This window comes from Myodes glareolus, chromosome 1, assembly GCF_982192425.1.
Source record: "Myodes glareolus chromosome 1, mMyoGla1.1, whole genome shotgun sequence".
Lineage (NCBI taxonomy): Eukaryota > Metazoa > Chordata > Mammalia > Rodentia > Cricetidae > Myodes > Myodes glareolus.
The window spans coordinates 121236380-121260560 of NC_142026.1; the positions used below are offsets into that span (position 1 = coordinate 121236380).

Genomic DNA, 24181 nt, shown 5'->3' on the forward strand with positions numbered 1-24181 from the left:
CTCTATGGTGATATTTAAGATAATCATCAGTCTGACTACAGGGCAAGTCGACATCAGACCCCTTCTCCTCTATTGCCCAGGGTCCTAGGTGGGGTCATCCTTTTGGATTCCTGGGAATTTCTCTAGAGCCAGTTTTCTGCTAACTCTATAGGTTATAACCCTATAACCCTCAATCAAGATATCTCTCTCATGCTCTCGTCTCTGTCCTTCCTTCATCTCGACCAGCCCATTCCCTCAAGCTCTCTCCTCCCCTCTCCCTCTCCTCTACTTTTCTCCTCCCCTCCCCACTCCCCACACCCCCATGCTCCCAACCCTGTCAGTCAATTCTGTCTGTTTCCAATTTCAAGGTGTGTCTATATAGATTTTTCTTTGGCTTCACTTTATTACTTAGCTTCTCTAGGATCATGAACTATAGGCTCAATGTTCTTTGTTTATAGCTAGTATCCACTTATGAGTGAGTACATACCACACTCATCTTCTGGGTCTGGGTTACCTCACTGAGAGTAGTATTTTCTAATTCCATCCATTTGCATGCAAAATGCAAGATGTTATTTTTTTTAACTGCTGAGTAGTACTCTAATGTGTAAATGTGCCACATTTTCTTTATCCGTTCTTCGGTTGAGAGGCATCTAGATTGTTTCCAGGTTCTGGCTGTTACAAATAATACTGCTATAAACATAGATGAACAAATGCTTTTGTAGTATGATTGAGCATATTTTGGGCATATTCCCAAGAATGATATTGCTGAATCCTGAAGTAAGTTGTTCCCAATTTTCTGAGAAACTGCCATAGTGGTTGTACAAGTTTGCATTTCCACCAGCAATGAATGGATGAGTGTTCCCCTTACTCCACGTCCTTTCCAGCATAAGCTATCATTAGTGTTTTTGATCTTAGCCATTCTGAAAGGTGTAAGATGGTATCTCAGAGTTGTTTTGATTTACATTTCCCAGAATGTTTCTAAGGATGTTGAACATTTTCTTAAGTACTCCAGTTTTCAATTGGGTTATTTAGAATTTTAATGTCTAGTTTCTTGAATTTTTTATATATTTTGGAAATCACTCCTTTGTCTGATGTGGGGTTGATGAAGATCTTTTTCCATTCAGTAGACTGCCTTTTTATCTTATTGACTGTGTCCTTTGCTTTACAGAAGCTTCTCAGTTTCAGGAGGTCCCATCTATTTATTGTTGCTCTTAGTGTCTGTGCTACTGGGGTTATATTTAGGAAGTGGTCTCCTGTGCCCAAGCATTGATGACTATTTCCCACTTTCTCGTCTATCAGGTTCAGTGTGGTCAGATTTATATTGAGGTCTTTAATCTATTTTGACCTGAGTTTGGTGCATGGCGATAGATAGGGATCTATTTTCATTCTTCTACATGTTGACATCCAGCTATACCAACATCATTTGCTGAAGAAACTTTCTTTTTTCCATTGTATAATTTTAGCTTCTTTGTCAAAATTCAGGTGTTCATAAATGTGTGGATTAATATCCGGGTCTTCGATTCAATTCCATTGGTCAACCTCTCTATTTTTATGCCAATACCAAACTGTTTCCATTACTGTAGCTCTGTAATAGAGCTTGATGTCAGGTATGGTGATGCCTCCAGAAGTCCCTCTATTGTACAGGATTGTTTTGACTATCCTGGATTTTTTATTTTTCCTTATGAAATTGATTATTGTTCTTTCAAGGTCTATGAAGAATTGTGTTGGGATTTTGTTGAAGACTGCATTGAATCTATAGATTGATTTTGGTAGAATTGTCATTTTTACTATGTTGATCCTACCTATCCAAGAGCATGGGAGATCTTTCCATTTTCTGGTATCCTCTTCAATTTCTTTCTTCAAAGTCTTAAAGTTCTTGTCAAATAGGTCTTTCACTTCTTTTGTCAATGTTATCCCAAGATATCTTATGTTACTTGTGGCTGTTGTGAAAGGGGATGTTTCTCTGATTTCCCTCTCAGCTTCTTTATCATTTGTATATAGGAGGGCTGCTGATTTTTTTGAGTTGATCTTGTATCCTGCCACATCACTGAAGGTTTTTAACAGCCATAGGAGTTCGCTGTTAGAGTTTTTGGGGTCACTTATACACACTATCAAATCATCTGCAGATAATGAATGTTTGACTTCTTCCTTTCCAAATCGAATCCTCTTGATCTTTTGTTACCTTATTGCTAAAACTTCAAGAACTAAGTTGAAGAGATACAAAGAGAGAGGACAACCTTGTCTTTTTCCTAATTTTAGTGGAATTGCTTTGAGTTTCTCTCCATTTAATTTGATGTTGGCTGTTGGCTTGCTGTATGTTGCTTTTATTATATTTAGATATGTTCCTTGTATCCTTAATCTGTCCAAGACCTTTATCATAACGGGGTGTTGAATTTTGCCGAATGCTTTTCAGCATCTAATGAAATGATCATATGTTTTTTTTTCTTTCAAGTTTATTTATATGATGGATTACAATGATAGATTTTCATATGTTGAACCATCCCTGCATCTCTGGGATAAAGCCAACTTGATCATGGTAGATGATTTTTTTTGATGTGTTATTGAATTCGGTTTGCCAATATTTTATTGAGTATTTTTGCATCCATGTTCATGAATGAGACTGGTCTGTAATTCTCTTTCTTGGTTGAGTCTTTGTGTGGTTTTGGTATTAGGGTAACTGTAACCTCATAAAAAGTTTGGCAATGTTCTGTTTATTCCTATTATGTGGAAAACTTTGAGGAGATAGTATTAGCTCTTCTTGGAAGTTCTAGAAGAATTCAGCCCTGGCCTTTTTTAGGTTGGGATGTTTTTGATAACAGCTTCTATTTTCTCGTGACTTATACAACTATTTAAACTGCTCACCTGGTCTTAATTTAATTTTGGTATATGGTATCTATCTAAAAAATTATTTATTTCTTTTACAAGTTCCAATTTTGTAGAGTACAGGTTTTTTTAGTATGACCTAATGACTCTCCGAATTTCCTTAGTTTCTGTTGTTATGTCCCCATTTTCATTTCTGATTTTGTTAATTTGGATGTTCTCTCTCTGCCCTTTAATTAGTTTGGATAAAGGTTTATCTATCTTGTTGATTTTCTCAGAGAACCAGCTCTTTGTTTCACTGATTCTTTGTATTGTTTTCTGTGTTTTTATTTTGTTGATTTCAGCCCTCAGTTTGATTATTTCCAGTCTTCTACTCCTCCTGGATGAGTCTGCTTCTTTTTGTTCTAGAGCTTTCAGGTGTGCTGAATGTGCTAATGTGAGCTTTCTCTGTTTTCTTTATGTAGGCACTTAGTGCTATGAACTTTCTGCTTAGCACTGCTTTCATGGTGTCCCATAAGTTTGGATATAATGTGCCTTCATTTTCATTTAATTCAAGAAAGTCTTTAATATCTTTCTTTATTTTTTCCTTGACCAAGGGGTGGTTCAGTAGTTGACTGTTCAATTTCCACGAGTTTATAGGCTTTTTGAGTGCAGTATTATTGTTAAATCTAACTTTAATCCATGGTGATCTGATAGGACAGAGGGACTTACTCCAATTTTTTTGTATCTGTGGAGGTTTGCTTTGTTACCAAGTATGTGATCAATTTTATAGAAGGTTCCATGAGGTGCTGAGAAGAAGGTATATTCTTTTGTGTTTCGGTGAAATGTTCTATAGATGTCTGTTAAGTTCATTTGACTCATGACATCTTGTTAGTTCTCTTATTTCTCTGTTAAGTTTCTGTCTGGTTGATCTGTATATTGGCGAGAGTGGAGTGTTAAAGTCTTGTACTATTAGTGTGGGGGGTTTGATGTACAATTTAAGTTTTAGTAATTTTTTTACATATGTAAGTGCTCTTGTATTAGGGGCATAGATGTTCAGGACTGAGACTGCATCTTGATTAATTGTTTCTGTTATGAGTATAAAGTGTCCTTCTCCTTCTCTTCTGACTGATTTTAGTTTGAAATCAATTTTGTTAGATTTTAGGATAGCTACACCTGCTTGTTTCTTAGGTCCATTTGATTGGAAAACCTTTCCCTAACCCTTTACTCTGAGGTAATGTCTGTCTTTAAGGTTGAGTTTTTTATATACAGCAAAAGGCTGAATTCTGGTTTTGTATCTATTCTTTTTGTCTATGTCTTTTTATAGGTGAATTGAGTCCATTGATATTAAGTGATAATAATGACCAATGGTTGTTAATTTCAGTTATTTTGGTAGTAGTGTTTGTGTTTCCCTTCTTTGGGTTTTGCTGGTGGAGAATTATCAGCTACGTGTGTTTTTGTGGGTGCAGTTAACTTCCTTGGGTTGTGGTTTCCCTTCTATTACTTTCTGAAAGGCTGGGTTTATGGATACGTATTGTTTAAATCTGTTTTGTCACACAATATCTTGTTTTCTCCATCAATGGTGAATGAAAGCTTTGCTGGGTATAGTAGTCTGGGCTTGCATCTGTGGTCTCTTAGTGTCTGCAGCACATCCATTCAGGACCTTCTGACTTTGATGGTTTCCATTGAGAAGTCAGTTGTAATCCTGATAGGTTTACCTTTATAGGTTTACCTTACACACACACACACACACACACACACACACACACACATATATATATATATATGTTACTTGACCTCTTTCCTTTGAATCTCTTAATATTCTTTCTTTATTCTGTATCTTTTGTGTTTTGATTATTATATGATAAGGGAATTTTTTTTTGATCCAGTCTATTTGATGTTCTGTAAGCTTCTTGTACCTTCATAGAGATATCCTTCTTTTGGTTGGGAAAGTTTTCTTCTATAATTTTTTGAATATATTTTCTGTGCTCTTGAGCTGGTGTTCTTCTCCCTCTTCTACCCCTATTATTCTTAGATTTGGTCTTTTCATGGTGTCCCAGATTTCATGGATGCTTTGTGTTAAGAATTTGTTGGATTTAGTGTTTTCTTTGACCAATGAGTCTATTTCTTCTATAGTATCTTCAACGCCTTAGATTCTTTCTTCTATCTCTTGTATTCTATTGGTTATACCTGTCTCTGTAATTCCTGTTCGTTTACCCAGATTTTCCATATCCAGAATTCTCTCTTTTTGTGTTTTCTTTGTTACCTCTATTTCAGTCTTCAAGTCTTAAACTGTTTTTCTTCACCTGTTTGATTGTTTTCTCTTGGTTTTCTTGGATTTCTTTGAGGGATTTATTAACTTCTTCTAATTCTTTGTTTGTCTTCTCCTCCATTTCTTTAAGGGAGTTTTTCATTTCCTCTTTAAAGGCCTCTATCATTTTCATAAAGTTACGTTTAAAGTCATTTTCTTCTACTTCTTCTGGGTTAGGATGATCAAGTCTTCCTGTTGTGTGACTGCTGGGTTCTGGTGTTATCATGTTGCTTTTGAGGTTGTTGGAAGAATTCTTGCATTGGTGCCTGCCAATCTCTTCCTTCAAATGAGGCCAGCGGTGTCTTTGTGTCTTGGTCCAATCCTTGCAGAGGCTCTCTGAGTGTTTGGGAGTTTTTCTTGGTCTGCTCTGTACTGTCAATGTCTGTCTCAGAAAGCCTCTGCGGTCCCTATGTGCCTGCTCTCTTGGTCTTCTCTCCTGGTTTGCTCTCTTGGTGCTCTCTCTTAATTCTCTCAGTGTTGTGGCAAGCTGTTGGTCTCTCTTAATCCCCTCAGTATTGGAGCAAGCTGTGTTTCAGAGTTCCACAGAGGTTGCAGGAGGATAGGCGGGTTTGGGGTCAGGGTGTGGTTAGTAGTTTGGACGTTTGGGTTTGGGGGGAAGCCTAGTCACAGGAGGAAAGTCCCAGCTGTTTGACTAGAAAAACTGAGGGAGCTGGGGGAGGAGCCCAGGATTTTGTCCCACTTGGGAGGTCCTAGAGAGTAGGGCATCCTGTTATGTGGCTGTTCACTCACCTCTTAAGACCCTTCAGTATTGGAGTAAGCTGGGTTTCAGAGTTCCACCAAGGTTGTTGGAGGATAGGCAGGTTTAGGGGGAGGGTGTGGCTAGTAGTTTGGATGGGTTTGGGTTTGGGGGATCCTAGCTGCAGGAAATTCCCTGACAATTGGCTAGAAAAGCCAAGGGAGTTGGGGGAGGGGCCCAGGGTTTTGACCCACTGGGGGGGGGTCCTAGAGAGCGGGACATACCACCCTGTGGCTATTCACTCAACTCTTAAGCCCCCTCAGTATTGGAGCATGCTGTGTTTGAGAGTTCCACTGAGGTTGCAGGAGGATAGCTATTTATTTAATTTTTGTCCAAATTCAAGAATGGGTGAGTCTGTGTCTATAACTACTGAAAAGAAAGCAGGAATAGGGAGTTTGAAATTCCATGTGATGGTATCACAATTGTCCCTTATTTTGCCCCCCCTTGGGAATGTTCCATTTTGACATAATAACAAATCTGTTTATGTTTGCAAAGGTTTAGCTATGGATCCTGCTTCTGGAGGAAAACACAGACAAGGATTTAATAAATCTTCTAAAAAAGATTAACTTCTAGAGGCCAGGTAAGAATGAAGCCACGTGTATTCCAGTGCAGCTGGTCATGTAGGCTTGTGCAGGCAGGACCCAGTGAGTAACCTCTGAGGGAAGGGGCCTAGAGAAAGCGAGCCATGAGAGGGCCTGTCAAAGTATTCTCTTGAAGCCCAAGACAGCCTCAGGTTTCCTTCTTCAGGTACCAGCAGCTTTTCTTTTGAAGCAATAGTTCTCTCAGGCCTGGAATGCAACAAGTAAAAAAACTAGATGGGTATTGAACACCAGGACCCCACCCATCTCTGCCTCTCTAGCACCAGAATTATCAACACACTTCACCAGAACCAAACATAGGTTCTGAAGATTAAAATCACATCTTCACACCTCTGAAGCAAGCACTTTATTGAGCTATTTTAGGTCTTGACTGGATTAGAGAGGGAATACTTCTCCTCTTTGACCCAGAAACTAGTTACTTTTCCATTTTTTACAAATATACTTCCCTTTTTTAAAAGGCTGTCTTGTGCTAACATTCATAGACTCCTATATTTCTGTCCTTGATAGTTCTGCTGGGTGTGCACTGAGATTTACTTTTAGAGACAAAGTATCTCACGGCATGAAGGCTTGCATAGACACTAAGCAACCACCTTCCCTGTAACTTCAAAATCTGGAGGCCCTTAGTTACCTAACATCTTCCATGTGGAGACTGAGGTAATGTTCATGTCCTCTTTTCTGTCCTCAGACTGGCTTCCTGTAGCTCTGCAGCCTGGACAGTCGGGCACCTAGAAACACCTACCACAGAAGGCCAGAGCCAGCTGTTCTCATCTGGCATCATTAGAAAGAATGATAGACGTTTAGACTTCAAGTTTATCTACTCCTTTGACTCTTTTCAAAAGTTATTAAATTTATCAGCCTATATCATAATGTCCGGTTTAAAGATTCAAAGATTTCCTTGAAGTGTCCTTAAGGCATTAAAGAACAACAGTGTGTTTTTGATATTTGTATCTTTTTGTGAACTAGTCATTGAAGAACTATAGTTATCAGCTAGGAACATCAGGTTTTAACCCACTTCATTCTATGTAAAAACTGTAACAGCCCAGTTTTGATATTGTATCTATTAAGCTATAATTAGAAATTGTTCCTACTTTAATTTTAATATTATAAATTTCTAGATGCATTTAAAGTGTATGGACATGTATTTAGATTGTATGCAGTATGTATGCATTTAAAGTGTATGACTTGTATTTAGATTGTATGCAGTATGTATATGTACCACATGCATGCCTAATGCTTGCAGAAGTCAGAAGAGAGTGTCAGACCACCTGTGTAGCAATAGAGGGCCTGCTTGTTGGGGTATCTGTTCCGCCCAGTACCCCACAGTCAGCAAGTCCCAAAGAAAATCACACAGAGATCTCTGTAAGTTATACAACTGATTGGCCCATTAGCTCAGGCTACTTATTAGCTCTTGTCTTCTATTAACCCATTGTTCTTATCTATATTAGCCACATGGCTCAGTACCTTTCTCAGCTGGGCAGGTTACATCTTGCTTTTTGGTGGTCTGGGCAAGAATGGGAGGAATGGGCTTCCTCCTTCCTAGCATTCTCTTATTCTCATTGCCCCACCTCTACTTCCTGCCTGGCCAATCAGCTTTTATTCAAAATAAACAGATTGACAGAATACAGACAATTCTCCCGCACCACACCTGAAACTGAAATTACAGACATTTGTGAGCAATCTTGTGGGTGCTGGAAACCAAATACAGATCCTCTCCAAGAGCAGCAAGTGGACCATCTCTTCAGTCATCCCCCATTCTTTACACGGTCCTCTATCTGCCATATAGAATTCTTTGGGATAGGCCAGTCCACCAAACACTGTCTGCCCCATACAAATACATATATTTGTAAGTATGTGTATAATATGTATGCATATATGTATGTATGTATATACTCATTATGTATGTAAGCTGGGCTCAAAGTTGTAGAGATTTGACCACTCCTGCCTCCCAAGTGCTGGGATTGAAGATGTGCCTCACTATGTTCAGTCCCAGACTGTATTTCTTGGAGGGGAGGGGAAAAGTTGATGATACTTTGTTTCTCTGTGAAAGAAATCTCTAAGGCAGTGGTTCTCAACCTCCCTAATGCTGTTACCCTTTAATACAGTTCCTCATGTTGTGGTGACCCCCAACCATAAAATTATTTTTGTTGCTACTTCATAACTGTAATTTTGCTACTGTTATGAATTATAATGTAAATATCTGTTTTCTGATGGTCTTTGTGTGTCGCCACCCATAGGTTGAGAACCGCAGCCCTAAGGGTTTTTGTCCCTCATATCTTCTAATCCTGAAGCTTTCTATTCATGTTTTTTATCATAGTTTTGTTTACACAGTTGTGTGGGAGGTGAGTCAATTCTTCCTTCTCCTCGGTGTCTTAAGGGTCAGGAAACATCCTTTTGAAGAGTCTGTTACATTTAGTCCATACTTTTTTGTTCAAGAACATATTCTTAACCAGGGACTTTAGGAAAATTAAACTATGTTCTCTGTCAATATTTTTGCAAAAGCATCCCGGGCTATTCCCACTACTGGTGCAGCCCACTGAAATGTTAATGATCTGGACCAAGGGGACCAAATGCCATTGTTTCATGTACAGGAAAATCAAGTATTCTATGCAACTGACCAAAGACTGTGGTAGACTATGTAAAGGTATTTGTGGAAGTGCCTGTGAGCAGACCTTGGCTGAGGTTAGCTATTGTTTGGGGAGACTGCTTTCCCACCCAGAGGAAAGGGAGACTGTGGGAACCAAGATATCCCAGAGCAGTGAATTCTATCCCGTGAGGTTATCTCACTGCCTCATTGCCCACTCTGGGTCAACTGTGGTTTACAGACCCTGGTTTTATGGCTGATCCCATAGTGTTAACTTCCCCGTTACTGTGACTGACTTCAACCCAGCCCCACCTTGGGCTTCTTGACAAGACTTTTTCCATATACAAATGAACTCAAGGTTTCCCTTTCTTTCACCCACTTCCATTTAGAGTTAACACACACACATACACACACACACACACACGGGGGGGGGGGAGCAACTGTCATATCTAGGGGTATGTTTTCTGAAGAAATTCCAATTAGTTACGTGAATTTCTAAGAGGTATCAGAAATCAGTTGTAAACACTACTGTGAAATTGAATCAGGGTAACATGGAAGAGACCACTCTGGTGGCTATACATCAGAAATGAAACATAGGACACTGTGACACTTTAAGACTCAGTGCCGAGCATGTGACCAAAGCTTAAAGACTTCTTAAACCATAATTTACTCAAAAGAGGCAAAAGTTCTGATGGGTGCTGATGCTGGAAATTGTGAAGAGGTAATGAGGCGTGAGGGTGCCAGGAAGGTTTTCTGTCTCAATGGGGGTCTATAGCCCATGTTGACGCCGGTGTCGCTAAATGAAAAAACTCAAGCCGGAATGCTAGATGCTTAACGTTTATTATATGTAGGATATATATGTCGGGAAATACAGTCTCAAAACGAAATACAGAGTCTTTGAAGGTTAGGTATTACACTTTCAAACTCGATTAATAAGGTATCAATCAGGAGAGATTACAAGTACAGTTACATTGCTAAACGGGTTTTACACTTTCAAAATCGATTAACAAGGTATCAATCGGGAGAGATTACAAGTACAGTTACATTGCAAAACGGGTTTTACACTTTCAAAATCGATTAACAAGATATCAATTGAGAGAGTACGAGTACAGTTACATTGCAAAACGGGTTTTACACTTTCAAAATCGATTAACAAGATATCAAGGGAGAAAGATTACAAGTACAGTTACATTGCAAGACGCAATCCTCTTGGGATACAGACTAATGACAAACTAGTCAACTACAGATACATTTTTTCTATTGGCAACTACAAACAATACTTCAAAAGGTCAGCAGCTTGAGTACTGCTAGTATTTTAAGCTAGTCAAAGGAGATTCTTATCTAATACACTTATTTTTCTAATTCCAGTCTATTTTCTTAAATTCCTATGAAGAAACAATGGGCATTCAGTCAGCGAAACGTTTCTGACTGATGCCACAAGGAGTATGTCACTTAACTAGGCTACACAATGATTTTTTTGTCCTGTCAGATACAACTGACAATCAGTTTTGTCTTTTAAGATAAACAAAGTCATAACTCACATTGTAACATCACATGAAAAATATTGAAAACTACACTAAAAATTCACTTTAAAGATCAAGAAATCGGTAACTTCACAAGGAACTTTTCCTACAAACTACAAAGTAGGCTACGAGAAGAAGAACTAAACTACATCTAACCCCGAAGGTGGAAGAGTCCCTGAAAAGACATACACAGCCTAGTTCTAAACGCCATACAAAGATTACCCTCTTCTCTTAAAAACATCTTCCAAGGCGGAGAAATCCGCACCTTTCCATCAAGTCCCTCCTAGGCGGTACTACACACAAAGGTACTTAGTTAACATCATTACAACAAAGGCATACAATTAAATTCAACACACTTTTATTTTACAAAATAGCAGCTGTCGTTTTGGATCTTGGTTGTGATTATAGGATAATATGAGAATATAATATGAGGATAATAATATGATAATAATACGATACTACTTGCACTTCAACTACAGGATATGCACACGCTCACTAAATTTGGTGCAAAGCATGAATACTAAGGATATTATATATTGGCACAATGCATGCAGTGAAGAGGATTCCTTTTCTCAAGCTAGTAATCGCGAATAAGCTAAAGCCCCAATCCTGGTGTTCAAGCTTCCCCTCAAACTGTTTGATGTTCCAACCTGTAAACGCCTTCCTCAAGAATCACGCCTTCTTAAAAATCAATTTATCTGAAAGCGTGATGAAAATGGGGCAGTATAGCAGTGTTAGTGCCAGTTGTGAAAACGTGGGGGATTGGGGGTAAAGGGAGCTGGCCCAGACTCACAGTGGCCACGGCTATTTGGGCTTCTTGTGGCTGCGGCTGTGGCAGCGGCTGTGGCATTGGTTGCGGCAGCGGCTGAGGCTGCGGCAGTGGCTGTGGCTGCGGCTGCAGCTGCAGCTGCGGTGGCTGCGGCAGTGGCTGGGGCTGCGGCAGTGGTGGAGGCTGTGGCAGTGGCTGCGGCTGTGGCTGCGGCTGCAGCTGCAGTGGTTGTGGCAGTGCCTGTGGCAGTGGCTGTGGCTGCAGCTGCATTGGCTGTGGCTGCAGCTGCATTGGCTGCGGTTGCAGCTGCATTGGCTGCGGCTGCAGCTGCATTGGCTGCGGCTGCAGCTGCATTGGCTGCGGCTGCAGCTGCATTGGCTGTGGCTGTAGCTGCATTGGCTGTGGCTGCAGCTGCAGTGGCTGCAGCTGTGGCTGCAGTTGTGGCTGCAGCTGTATCTGCGGCTGCGGTGGCAGCGGCGGTGGTGGAGGCGGCAGCGATGGTGACTGCTGCTGCGCCAGACAAGTGATTGTATGGGGCAGTGGTTCCCCCGGCCCGACAGGGATGGTGTTATTCACAAAACCATTCTGGGGGGGAGGTGGGGGGATCTGCCAAAACCCCAACAGGGAGGAAATCTCCAGAGAGGCAGGAATCGCTATGTTCACAGCATCAACTAGCAGCTCTTTGGGCAGGGTGACTTTCCCAATGCCCTCCTTAGCCATCTCAAAACATGGGCTGAGTTTGAGTGGCGACTGAGGCTCTTGCATAGGCAATTCCTCAAAGTAACCCATGTTGCCAAAGCTTTTGGCCTCTGCTTTAAGCGGCAGGCCTCCAAGTGGGGCAAATGAGGTAGAAGGAGGACTGTACTTAGGCTCCTGAAGGGTGTGAGGAGGAGAGGCGGGAACTACCCCAGGGTGCAGAGTAATAAGCTGCTCTGGCATTGGCTGCAGAGGCTGGGTGACCTGTTCTGGGGGAGCAAGCACTAGGCCATGAATCTCGGGTGGCAAGCCACCTGCAAGCCCGTTCTGGGGGGGCACTCCTAACTGGAAAGGAGGCATGGCAGGAGCCTTCAGCTGGAAGGACGGCGCAATGGTATTAAGGGTGCTCATGTACTCTCCTGCCTGCATACTCTCTTGCATCAGCTCCTGTGAGTGTGTTTTCTTGGTGTGACGAGTGAGGTGATCTTTGCGCCCAAAGCGCTGGGCGCAAAACTGACACAGGAAGTCCTTGCATCCTGTGTGGACCACCAGGTGGCGACGCACATCCTTGCGGGTGTAGAAGCATCTCTCACAATGGTCGCACTGGTGCTTCTTCTCCCGGGTCGCATGGTGGGCTTTCTCTTCCGCGTGAGACTTGAGGTGGACCAGCAGGACCTCGGTGCTCCCCAGCTCGAGAGCGCAGACGCCACAGGTGAGATCTCCGCTGCTGGCGGAATGCAGGGCCAGGTGCCTCTTGTAGCCCAGCATGGTGTGGTACTTCTTGCCACAATCCTCACAGACGTAGGCGATCTTGTTGGGGTCGTGGGTCTGGAGATGATTCTTCAGGTGGTCCTTCCGGTTGAAGGTCTTCTCGCAGTGGGTGCACTGGTGGAGCTTCTGGGGTGAGTGTGTGGCCATGTGTCTGGAAACAGAAAAGGGGGTGGGGTGGGGAATAGTTTACAATAGAATCGTTTTATGAATGAAGACAAGGAGACAGCACTGTCAAGATGTGACTAGCTATTTTTTCAAGGTCTTAGTGACATTTTAACTTATAAACTACTTTGCAGTATTTTCCAAACGCTGATATTTTATCATTTAAAAAGAAAAGAATTACTAACATTGCTTTGTGCACAGCTCTCCTTCCTCTCTTGATTGAGATTAAAAGTTTAGGTCAGGGGTAAGGTTCTTGAGAGCCTTTTTAAAAATTTTATACCTAATCTCAGAGAAAGTATCCAATCAACCTCCACGTTTTCAAAAGCTGCTGTCCTCAAACTTGGGAAAGTTCACTTTAGTAACTAAAAACCCAAATACTCTGCTAGTACTTCCTTTACAACATGACTTTTTGTGAGGATGTGTAGCTCACAGGTCGTGCGCAGGACACGTCATATCCCTGGTGACAGTGGCCCTTTAGCTCCTCATTCTTGGATTGTCTTCATCACAATTTCAATCCAATTGTAACCCTTGAACCAGGGCCTTTGGATACAAGAGAATTCCATAGACTTACTCTATTTTTTGTAATCTCATTAAGTCAATCCATTTGTCTAGTATATAAATAATTATACATTTCATCCAATGGTCTATTTTGTCTGGCCCATCCCAGATTCACAGCAAACAGTTTAATGGCCCCAATAAAGAAGACTGGATGCCAGTTCAAAAACCGTGTTGCTGATTTGAGTTAAACTGTAATTTTCTTTCAAATAAGCAAACCACCATGCTTTCCTCCTCACTCTTCCTCTTAAAAAAAAAAGCAGCCCTACTATGTACAGTGCTAAGAGAAGTTAGTTCCATCCCTGTCCTTCGGGTCACTATTACTGATACATATACCATGGTGGGCCTTCATTTGACTGCTCGCATTAACAATGCATGAACCGCACATGTTGGTATGTCCTGTAGTCAGCACAGACATGCCCCCTTTGCACAGCAGGTAGATCATGCCAAGACTTAGAGGTCTTCGAAAAGCTCGTTCACACTAAGACCTCCTTAGAGGTCAGCCTGCCCTGCCAATCAGCTTCTCTAGCCCTCGGCTGTTTCTTCTAGTGGCTAGCTGTTTACGGTGCCGGGACCCACCGCTGTCTCTTTCTGGTTACGCGGTCAGTTCTCTTTCTTCAGTCTCTGCTTATAAAATGGGTTGCGATGGATGGGGACTGGATGGAATGCTGCCCTATCACCTTTAAGACAAACCTACGCACCCTGTTCTCTCACCACTTTCCAGTTCCCTAAAAGAGCATGGACTCTGGCCAGAGAGGCCAGAGGATCTGAAGCAGGGACAATGGATAATAAACACTATTTTCTGCTTTGGCCCACTTTCCACCTTGATGGAGCAAGACATTTCTCCTGAACCACCTCTCTGGCCATGCATAAGGCACCAGTTCCTCTTACCACGGTATTCCTAACTAATTCTATTTATTGGAATAATCTGCCCTACTGTCTTTTCTCCTCTCCAGGTCTCTCATAGACCCCTGGGGTGGTCCCAGTGAAGCCAGAGCTACCCTCTGTGTTGGAGTAAGGGTGCCTACACGTATGCAAAATGAGTGTGATGCTAAACAAGGAGCCCTTGACACAAAATCGGTGCACATGGTAGCCACTTGATACAGTTGCTATGACAACTAGAGAAGGGCCTCCAACAGGAGAGGGTTGGATTTTAAAAGACAGAAGCATTTCCAGTCTTATTTTAAACATCAGCTCAAATTGCATTATCAGTAATAGCGATGTTCTTAAGGTCAGGAGCATAATTTATATCTTTCCCTTCCCCGCTTTCAAGTGCCTTCCTCCAGAGTACTCCACGGCGGAATTGCTGCTGTCACTCAGATTGGAAGCCAGGTTGCTAATTCTCTCACCTTTGCATTTATATGTGAGTCGTCAGCAACTTGAAGCTTGAAGGATCATGTCTAGGAGACCAGAGACCAGCAATACGGAGAGAAGTAAACAGACAGCATTGGCTGCAGTCAGTCACACTATGGTCTGATTGCATAGCTTGTCTTTCCTGTGGCATTACCAAAATCCATTGCGGGCAGAATATATACCTTGGGTACCACTTACCTCATAGTACAGAGTACCTAGTTGTCACTAGAGGAAATAATTCATAATTATATGCCAACTCTCTTCGAAAGGACTCATCTGAAAATCACTGGCTTGGTGTACCGTGGATCCTCTGAAAGCCTAAAAGGGCACATGTGCAAGGTCTGGCTACCCGGGTGTCATGGCAATCACTGGGGATATGGCTTTAAAGAGTCCCTAAAAGGCTGAAATGCACCCACACCCTGCCTTTTCCGCTCCTTCGGTGAGAGCCCTGAAGGCCTGAAGAGACACTTAGAGGTCCGGGTCGAACCGCGCGCCTTCAGAAAGCCTCTCACCTCATTAATTTATATTTAGAGACGAAGGCTTTGCCACACTCAGCCTGTGTGCACTTGAATGGTCGCTCCCTGGTGTGCGAATAACTGTGGACGGTGAACTTCTCCAGGGTGAGGAAGGACTTGCCACATGACTGACAGCGGAATGGAGCCATGGCCTTTGCTTCTCACACCTTCTTTTTCAGATGTGCTGAGCAAATGCTGTGCCATCTAAAGCACGGGCAGAAAGAAGGGAGGGGCCCGCTACAGCTGGACTCCGGGAAAGGGTAGAGGCGGCACTGCAACCAAGCAGAGAGAGCCGTGAGGCACAGGAGAGGTGCAGGGCAGGAAGGAGATTTTCATCACAATAGCTCCGCGTCCTGAATGGCCGTCTGTGGAGATAAGAGGAACAGTTTTCTCACACCGGCCATTGGAAAACTGTACCCACCACCACTTTGGAGCCAATGACCCACAATTGGTATGCGTCTTTAAAATGGCTCAAATGGGCCCAGCTCCCCGTCCGTCCTCCCTTCTCGCTTCCCGCAATCCTTCATCTGCCATTCTGGAGCCCCTGTATTCTGACGGCTGGCGAACCATTCTCCCTCCTAATAAGAACTGCTATTTTCATAGACTCAAGGTCATCAATGGTTTTAGCTCAGTGTGAGACTCAGTGAACTGATTCGGCAGGGGAAAAAAACAAAACAAAACAAAACAAAAAAAACCAGAAGCCTCGCTCTTTGTATCGACCTGTGTTACTGGCTCACAATGGCCACCCTTTATTCAAACCACTAAGCTCTTTCCTCTTCATGCCCTGTTAGCATAAGAGAAGCTGTTGACAACACCTGTTTAAACTCTCAGGGGATGAGAAGAAATCATTTGTATACATCTCAGTGAATTTGTTTGTGGGCTCACTATGCCCCAGGCCTGACACACACCAAGTATGGGGCAAGAGCCTCGCTGCCCTGAAGTGGGGAAGAGAGAGACAATGTTCCTGTGGGAACAAGACTGAGGACTCTAAGGAGAGCTGGGGCCAGCACTCTAGAGAGCCACTGCACACTCCCCAGTTACCTGCGGATTAGCCAATGATAGCCAACGGGTGTTCTGCCCCCTTCAGCTTGTCTTGTCCCTAACCCAGATCCTTATCACACTTCAGCCCAGTCAGCACCCCAGAAACCCTGGATCTCCTTTTCCGACCATGAGTGTCTAAGGCAGCACTGTAAGCCACAGAACAGAGCACTGTAATTCCACTGTGCAGCCGAGTCATTTTCAGGTAGGGGCTGCTAACTTTCTGTGGGTCAATACTTTTAAATGTTTAGGGTTCAGGTTGAAGATCCCGAACCTGAAAAACGGCACTGTCCCCACATTTCTACTTGGAACATTTCTGAGTGTCAGTTTCTGCGAGTCCGGGAGGAGAATTTCCTCTACATGGTAAGTCGCAGTCAAGATACCAATAACTTGAAAGCAATCATAAAACTGCCTCAAGCTATTGTAGAAGGTGGGTATGAAAGCGAAACATGACTAAACCCCATGCTGAGGCTTGAGTCCCACCCACAGGAGATCTCATTATGTTATACACACTTTTCCAAAAGTCAAACGACTCTGTGCACTGAAAATCCACTCTTCCAAGTGTTTCTGATAAGGGCTATACAACCTGTACGTTAGGTTTATGTTGAATACATGTGAGTAGCTTTTCTGCACAGCTGACCCTTAGGGCAAGACTTTAAAGCTCAGTTGCCTGTAGCCTTTCAGTTACTGCTCTAAGTCTTTAGAGTTGCCATTTATTGTTAAAGATTAATGTCTACTTCCCTTTTAAGGTACCTCCAAATCAAAAACCTAGGTAACATGCAAACACGCCCTTAGGTGGACCTCAGTGAGTTCAAGGCTAGCCTGGTCTACAAAGAGAGTTCCAGGACAGCCAGGACCATTACACAGAGAAACCCTGTCTTGGAAAACCAAAAAAAAAAGAGTAACTTTAACTGGGTCCCGGCCCGAGCTCCACCCAAAGCCCTCTTGTTCCCACCCCTCATTCCTGTTTAATTCTATTCACGCTCAAAGCCCTTCCTTGAGTCATCTCCAACAGTCCTAACCACAGATTGATTCTTCTAAGAAATTCCACTGTGTGTGTGAAAAGCCATAGTACAGGGCCAGCTAAAAAAAATGCATTCATTCAGTTGAAATTGCTTGATGTACTTTCCAGGTCTTGTTTTTTAAGAGACTAAAACACACATGGATTGTAAAGCGTGAACTGCTCCTCCCCTCCCCCCTTCATGGCTAAAATAGCACAGAGCACTCATCGCTTTGGAGGAGCTGGCGCGGAGGGCTCCGTCTTCCCCTCACCTACTAGACAAATCCAGGTACATAGGCTGTTTTCAGTTTATCTAGGGGAATTCATTCTCCCCAGCTCTTGCTTTAGGAGAGGAACAGGGGGCCCAACATAACTTCCTATGACGGAAGTATGATACAAACAGTGACAACCACACGCTACAAACACGCTGCTCGGGAACTGCATTTGCCGTGTTAGACACCCACAGGCAGCTAGTGGCTACTGTAGGGGTGACGCGGGCGTACTCTTAGATTCCCTGTCCAGAGATGGGAGAAAGTCTGGGTTTTCCTTGCACATGACTATACCACTGATTAACCCTCAGGTGTTTTGCAGAAACACAAGAGGGATTTAGAACAACTATTTGATTAACATAGAGCGGGGGATGAGGTTCCCCAGTTCACGATCAGAGATGGTTAGATGTAGTTATGTTTTACTTAAGAGTGAAGTAGATTTCTCTAACTTCAAGTTCCCCAAACGGAATAGTTCCTCACAAAACAAAGGCTGCCCCCTCCTTCAAGAACATCGTTCCCTAAACCTTCATCTTGCTGATGTTTAGGTAGTGTTAAACATACCCAGCCTAATGCAAAAGGCGAAACTCATTTTCAAATGCTGAGCTAATAAAGCACACCACAGTGACCACTCTTTTAATTCTTTAGAGATGCTCAGTTTCATAGTATTGTTAGTACACTCAACATCTTTGCATACTATACATACATGGGGACTGAGGACACTGTTTTCAGGACATAATCACAAACTTCTGCAAAAATCTTTTCACAACAGACAATAAATTCTTCATGACTGAGGTTCAAACCTTACCTGCTAGAAAAAAAAAAAGCTAACAATGTAGATATATACACCATCTCTCAGTCACCTCTCACCTAATCAGACTAGCTGTATACTGATGATTCTATGCTTCAGTTAAAACCTGATGTACTTAAAATAGACCATCTACTATCCAGCAAACCATCAACAACTACAACAAAACTGAAGGACTATGGTCCCCCAAGAGAGTCAGTCTGTTCTGTGTCTTGACACACAGATCTTCTTCGAATCTTAAACATACAGCTATTTCAACACCTGTCACCCTGGAAAGATAGTAAGCCTTCCCCCCGAAACATCTCAGGACTTAAGTTTCAGTCCCCCTGATTCTAAAAATACTAAGGGAGTGATACAGATCCGCTAGTGTGCCAAAGAAGGCTTGCGCCATCTGCTTCATTCTGCTCATGCTGATTATTTTAGGGATAAGAGAGGATCAGACTGGAATAAGAACATATATATATATATATATATATATATATATATATATATATATATATATATATATATATATATATATATATGGTAACAGCCAGGAAGACTGCAGTCCCTGGGGGCTAGGAGAACACACAGTGAAGCAGGAGGTCAGAACACAGATGTAGACCCAGGACTTCCCCAGCACTGAGAAACACAATCAGCTAATGGGGAACAACTGTTTTACAGAATTCTCAAAATAAACCAGGACTTCTGGCTCCTGTTTCCATTGTCCCCGGTAATACAAAGTGAGGCCCATTGCTGAGAGGAAATGAGATTTCCATTTTGGTCTTCCATGGTGGATACTTTAAGTTGGTTGGCTATTTTGGTTTGGTTTGGTTTGGTTTTGAGCAGTACTACTTAGAGTTTAGTGGGTTCTGATCCAAAATTTTCCTCTCACATGCCCAAAACTTGGGACTGTTTTCATGTATTCAAATCAATTTTAAAAGGGCTTTCAACAAGGTTGGGTTTTTGCTTGCTTGCTTATCTCCCTTGTATTCACCAATTACGAAGGAGCCATTTGTCAAAACGGGAAGGGAAAAAATATTTTTTGTATCTGACGTCAGGGTGCTTTTCTCAATTCTTTGAAGGACTGAATATCAAGTCTTCACTGTCAAATTAAAAATACATCTAGACACATCAGCAGGAGGAGGGAGCCCTGAAACATCCTACTTGTTACTACCTATCTTTTATTCTGGGCACTCATTACATCTGGGAGTACAGTACACATGTGAAACTCCTAAAGTGGTCATTGCTACCTCACCAGCTCTGAGATGGGAGGCCCGTGGCAAAGCAGCAGGCCTGTGAGTTCTCTGAAATGCTACGCAAAATTCACATGCGTACTGGAACTCTTATGAAGAAGGGAGCCATCATTTTCTTCACAATTTTAAGGGGTCCCATTGGTTTACAGGGCGTTTCCTGAGGTAAGAAATGGGAGGGAATCCTCCTGGGTGCTGCCTACATTCCCCTTAATGAACTAACTTTTCCTAATTCATGTGGCCATATTGTGTGCCCATGTTTCATCAAATTAAAATGGAAGGTTCTATGATAACATTTCTGAGTAATTTAACAGTAAACAATCTACACAAATTGATTTTAAGTGTGTGTACAGGTAATAATTTCATAGGTTCTGTCCTGGAAGGCAGGCTGCTCACCCATCACATGGATTCATATGTTGGTATATTTAAGCATTCTGTGGACTATACAATGCTCTGTAGCGAGATATTATCACTAAGTCCCTGGACATTAGAGCTGACACATCGCTTCGAAGACACTTGCCTGCGATGAACTCATAAATTGGCTCCACAAGGCCTGTCACCCTGCCATGTCTACAGACCGCTCTCCCATGGTGGCGCAAAGGCAATCAAGGGCAAAGATCAGGCCACTGGGCTATTTCCTTAATGTGCCACATTCTCTTACAGCAAATGTGTTTCCGTCCTGGACCGCCGACAATCAAACGCCTCTCTGCCAGGCAAACTCCTGCTTCCCTGTCTCTCCCAAATGAAATTACTCTGGCCACTCCCGAAGGTCCCCAAGACAAGGACCAATGAGTTCTCAATGGTCTGACTGTGTTACTGGACGAGGCCCGTGTTGATGCCGCTCCTTAGGTATGCATAGCTTCTGTCAGTTTAGTTAATGACCCTCTACTCAAAGATCTAAGAGAAAGTATCTAGTGTGGGGCAGAGATATTGAGGCCATTTGGGTTTCTACTCTATCTCTAAAGAGAGAACGCTGTCCAAGGAGAGAAGAGGCTTTGCTGATAGTCTATGAGCAGAGTACTTAGCTTAGTGGTTAGTAGTAAAGAGAGGCTAAAATCTGAAGGAAAAAATCCTGCAAAAGTGAGAAGTCAACCTTTCTGGTTCAGGTCTGGGTTTTTTTTTAAATGTCGCCTAGTAGGTGCTCAAGCCACCAAGGAGACTGGAAGAACTAAGTGCCATGCTATGGAGGAGAGAGGGGACACACCCTTTAGTTTCTGGAAAGTGGGTGACACAAGGAACAGGGCTCATCTAGGTGCTTTTAAAAATGATTCAACTCTTTGCGGGTGGTCTGGGAGCTAGCAACCTTGATTGTCAATATTTCGCTTCCCTAGGGTGGGCTGATGAAGCCTGCTAGCCCTGTGGTATAGAGAAGTTTATTTTCCCTATGGCAGGCTGCAGCTAGGGCGAGCTTTCCTCGTAGGTATCTATCTATCCAGGGCAGTGGAAGGAGAGCGAAGCAGGCATGTAGGGACATGATGTTCCCAGAGCCCCAAAGACAGTCCCCTCTGCCCATAAATTACCCGGCTTCCTCCAGGGTAAGACGTTGAGGACATGGGCTACAGTGAGGAAGAATGAGCAAATGAGAATTAAGTCTCATTTCCAAAAGCTTAGGAAGATGCATCTAAGGAACTTGTGTGGAGTAGAAGGATAAAGGAGACCCAAATGGCTTACAGCTACCACCTTCCTTAGCTTGATCCCAGCAAACTGTAGGCTTTTTACAGATGGGATCTCTTTGTTATAGATTGCTCCATTCTCATACAATAATCCTGGATTTGAATTTATACGCATGTGTATATGTGTGTGTGCCTGTGTCTGCAGGTTAAGAGACCAGGATCACAAAAGAGAAAGAAGAGATGGGGGGGGGCAAAAACAAAGAGAATATAATGGAACACATGCGACATGAGAAACAGAAGGGGAGAAGGGGGAGTCTTCTGGATGGGGTGGGGAGAAGAGGGAGCAGGAGGGAGAAGAGAATGGGGGAGGGGTGGGAGAGGATCACTAGTGAGAACAAAAGTATACATAAAAATGTCACAATGACTATTTTATGTGCTACCTTTAAAAACTAATAAAGTTTTTATTCAATGGGTTGAAGATATTATCCGCCCACACTAATCAGTGGCTCCGTACACAGGAAGGGAGAGAGGAAGAAGAGCGAACAATGGGTAGAGAGGGCCAGCAAAACCATCTCAGCTGGAATGGGAAGTATATGAACCTCAAAGGGCCACAAAGGAAGGCGCCATACCAACACAGCTGCTTCCGGTGGGCAGAGTGTGGGCTTATCGCCACATACGAGCGCCCTAGTGCACAGGTCTGTAGCCTGCCCCACCCCCACCACCGTCATCAGCCCCCTTCTCTTCCCACAAGAGTGGACATGGGCTGGGCTGGCCCCATCCCCACACTGACATGGCCTCCTGAGGGACGAGAGATGGATGAAAACAGGAGAGGAGCTATCTGTGCAGACCCTTGCTCCTCCATGCCCCATCACACACTGAACTCTTCAGCGGAAGTTTCGGGAAGAGAAGGGTGAATGTCTCAATTGAGCCCAACGAACAGGTGCATCCAGAAAGACAAGTGTGGGGTTCAGATGGGCTCTGAGGCCGGGACGGGTCATCTTTGTTTGAAAACTAATCCTTGAAGGAGACTAGGTAGCCTGGTGTGAGGTAAGGGGTGCAGAGCAAGCCTGCCAATCCAGACAACAGCCTTTGGTATTAAAAGCAGATAGTCTAATGTCAAAGTCAGGATGGAGGCTGTTCCTTTGTGACAGCTGAGAACACATGCATCCTCCCCCCTAACCCCCCGCCCCCCCGCGTGCCCTCCCTGTAAATCCTGCCGACTGGCCTTTAGACCTTTGTGCTTCTCTAGCTGATAGCTGATCTCTTTCCCTGAAGCTCTGTATGAAGGGAATGGGGAACCAGAACTCTAATTAGCAGCACGGCCTATTGTCCCAAAAAGGCCATCCTTCAGGGGATGGAAGAAAAGCCGGGGTCCTTTTTAGGAAGTGAGAGGGTACAGGCTCATATTGAGAAAAACAAAAGCAATCTGGGTTCCACCACCAAGGGGAAGCCAGATCCGCGAGTTAAGAGTATCTGGAAGAGACTTAAAACCAACACTGTCCAGAGGAGACGCTAAAGACTTGGGTGGGTCATGTAGACTCAGACAGTGATCTCTTCAGAAAAAAAACAGGAGAAAACCAAGACACCCCTGTGCCTATAAGATGGTCTGGACGATCTGAGGGTATAATTTTTTTGCTGCCTTTGCCCAGTATCTGCACAGCCTAAGTTCTGATCACCTCCAAGCAGGCTCTTTATACTGTATGCTAAGTGACCAAAGAGGAGGTGCTGTACGCTGTAGCCAGAGGAAAAACAGAATAGGAGAGGGATGGACAGGCAATGGTGGTGTGGAGCCCACCCTTCAGCCTGCCTCAGGGCATGAGAGACTGTGCGGTGGAAGAGTCTAGACGGGAGGCCCTTCAGGCATAGGAAAGAGAACTTTTCACCAGGGGAAACTGGGAGACTGTGGAGATCAGAGCCTGGGGGCAGTAGATGGCTTAACCGAGAGGCAAACTGCCATTGTTGCCTCTTGCAGGACTATCTGAAAGGAACAGGAAATCCAAGGCCCTGCTTAGAAGTCTCTGATGAATCTTTCTCCACACAAGATTGAGTCCAGGACCAAGCCACACCAGACACGCTTTTGACAGGCACTCTCAAAATGACAATGCACGCTATTATTTTTAAAAGCTCTCTCGACGGAGGGCTACCCAGAACTCGGAATCTGCGATATGGAAAAGTGAATGTTCTTTATCTGTCAAGCAAATTGTTCATCTAGAAATAAATCTGAAATGTAAAAGTATTTAATCACTGGATCTTTATAGTTCTCCCTCTTAGATTTTTTTCTTTTTTAAGCTGGTAAACATTTTATTGGGTTTCTGCTTTGAAAGTGACAGCAAGGAGAGGAGGCAACATTTCTAAACTTCTGCATGGGTTTCTCTAAAAAGGGGGGGAAGAATGCTCGGGAATGGAGTGGGGGAGCTTAAAAGGAGAGAAACACTAGCTAGGCAGGCCTCCTCTTTTTTTGTTTTTAACCTTACGTCTTTTTCCTCCCCCATTCATAGCTTTAGGTCCTTTGTTTGTGTAACAGACCATTACAATCATACCCGGTTCCATGGGGGAGGAATGGGAACTTTCTAAGTAGCTGTCCCAGCAGTCCACATGTGTGGTCCCTCCCCCAGCACAGCCGGCCCCATCTGCCTTTCTGAGCTCCAAGCCTCCAACAGGGCAGGCACCTTGCTCACAATAAGCCCAACTTCCCACTGAGGCATACATGTTAGCCCTTCCCAGGAGCCTGCAGCCTCCCCTAAGCCTCTCTGCCTTCCACACTTTGGGGCTTGGCCAGTCCCCTTCAGCCCCTTGAGAGAGCTGTCTACTGATGTGTAGCCCTTTCCTTTCCGCAGTCTGCGGGCTCTCTGAA

The 24181-nt window shown here is 43.4% G+C and overlaps 2 protein-coding genes across 12 annotated transcripts in view; one reads left to right on the forward strand and one right to left on the reverse strand.

Moving 5' to 3' along the window:
- Positions 1–7384, forward strand: part of Zc2hc1b (zinc finger C2HC-type containing 1B) — a 53217-nt gene extending 45833 nt beyond the window's left edge. The window contains exons 7-8 of the mRNA XM_048425357.3: positions 6342–6426; positions 7131–7384. Of these exons, the coding sequence (XP_048281314.1) occupies positions 6342–6412 (71 nt within the window). The 3' untranslated portion in view covers positions 6413–6426; positions 7131–7384. The remainder of the gene's footprint in view (positions 1–6341; positions 6427–7130) is intronic.
- A 2463-nt stretch (positions 7385–9847) lies between these two features.
- Positions 9848–24181, reverse strand: part of Plagl1 (PLAG1 like zinc finger 1) — a 42793-nt gene continuing 28459 nt past the window's right edge. For 5 of the 11 annotated variants that reach the window (XM_085688564.2, XM_085688568.2, XM_085688578.2 and 2 more), the window contains 2 exons: positions 15368–15642; positions 9848–12936 (listed from right to left, as the gene is read on the reverse strand). In XM_085688564.2, coding sequence (XP_085544690.2) covers positions 11244–12936; positions 15368–15519 — 1845 coding nt within the window. In that variant the 5' untranslated portion in view covers positions 15520–15642 and the 3' untranslated portion in view covers positions 9848–11243. Of the gene's footprint in view, positions 12937–15367; positions 15736–24181 lie in introns of all 11 variants that reach the window. The other 6 variants (XM_085688562.2, XM_085688563.2, XM_085688565.2 and 3 more) reach the window with 2 other exon arrangements.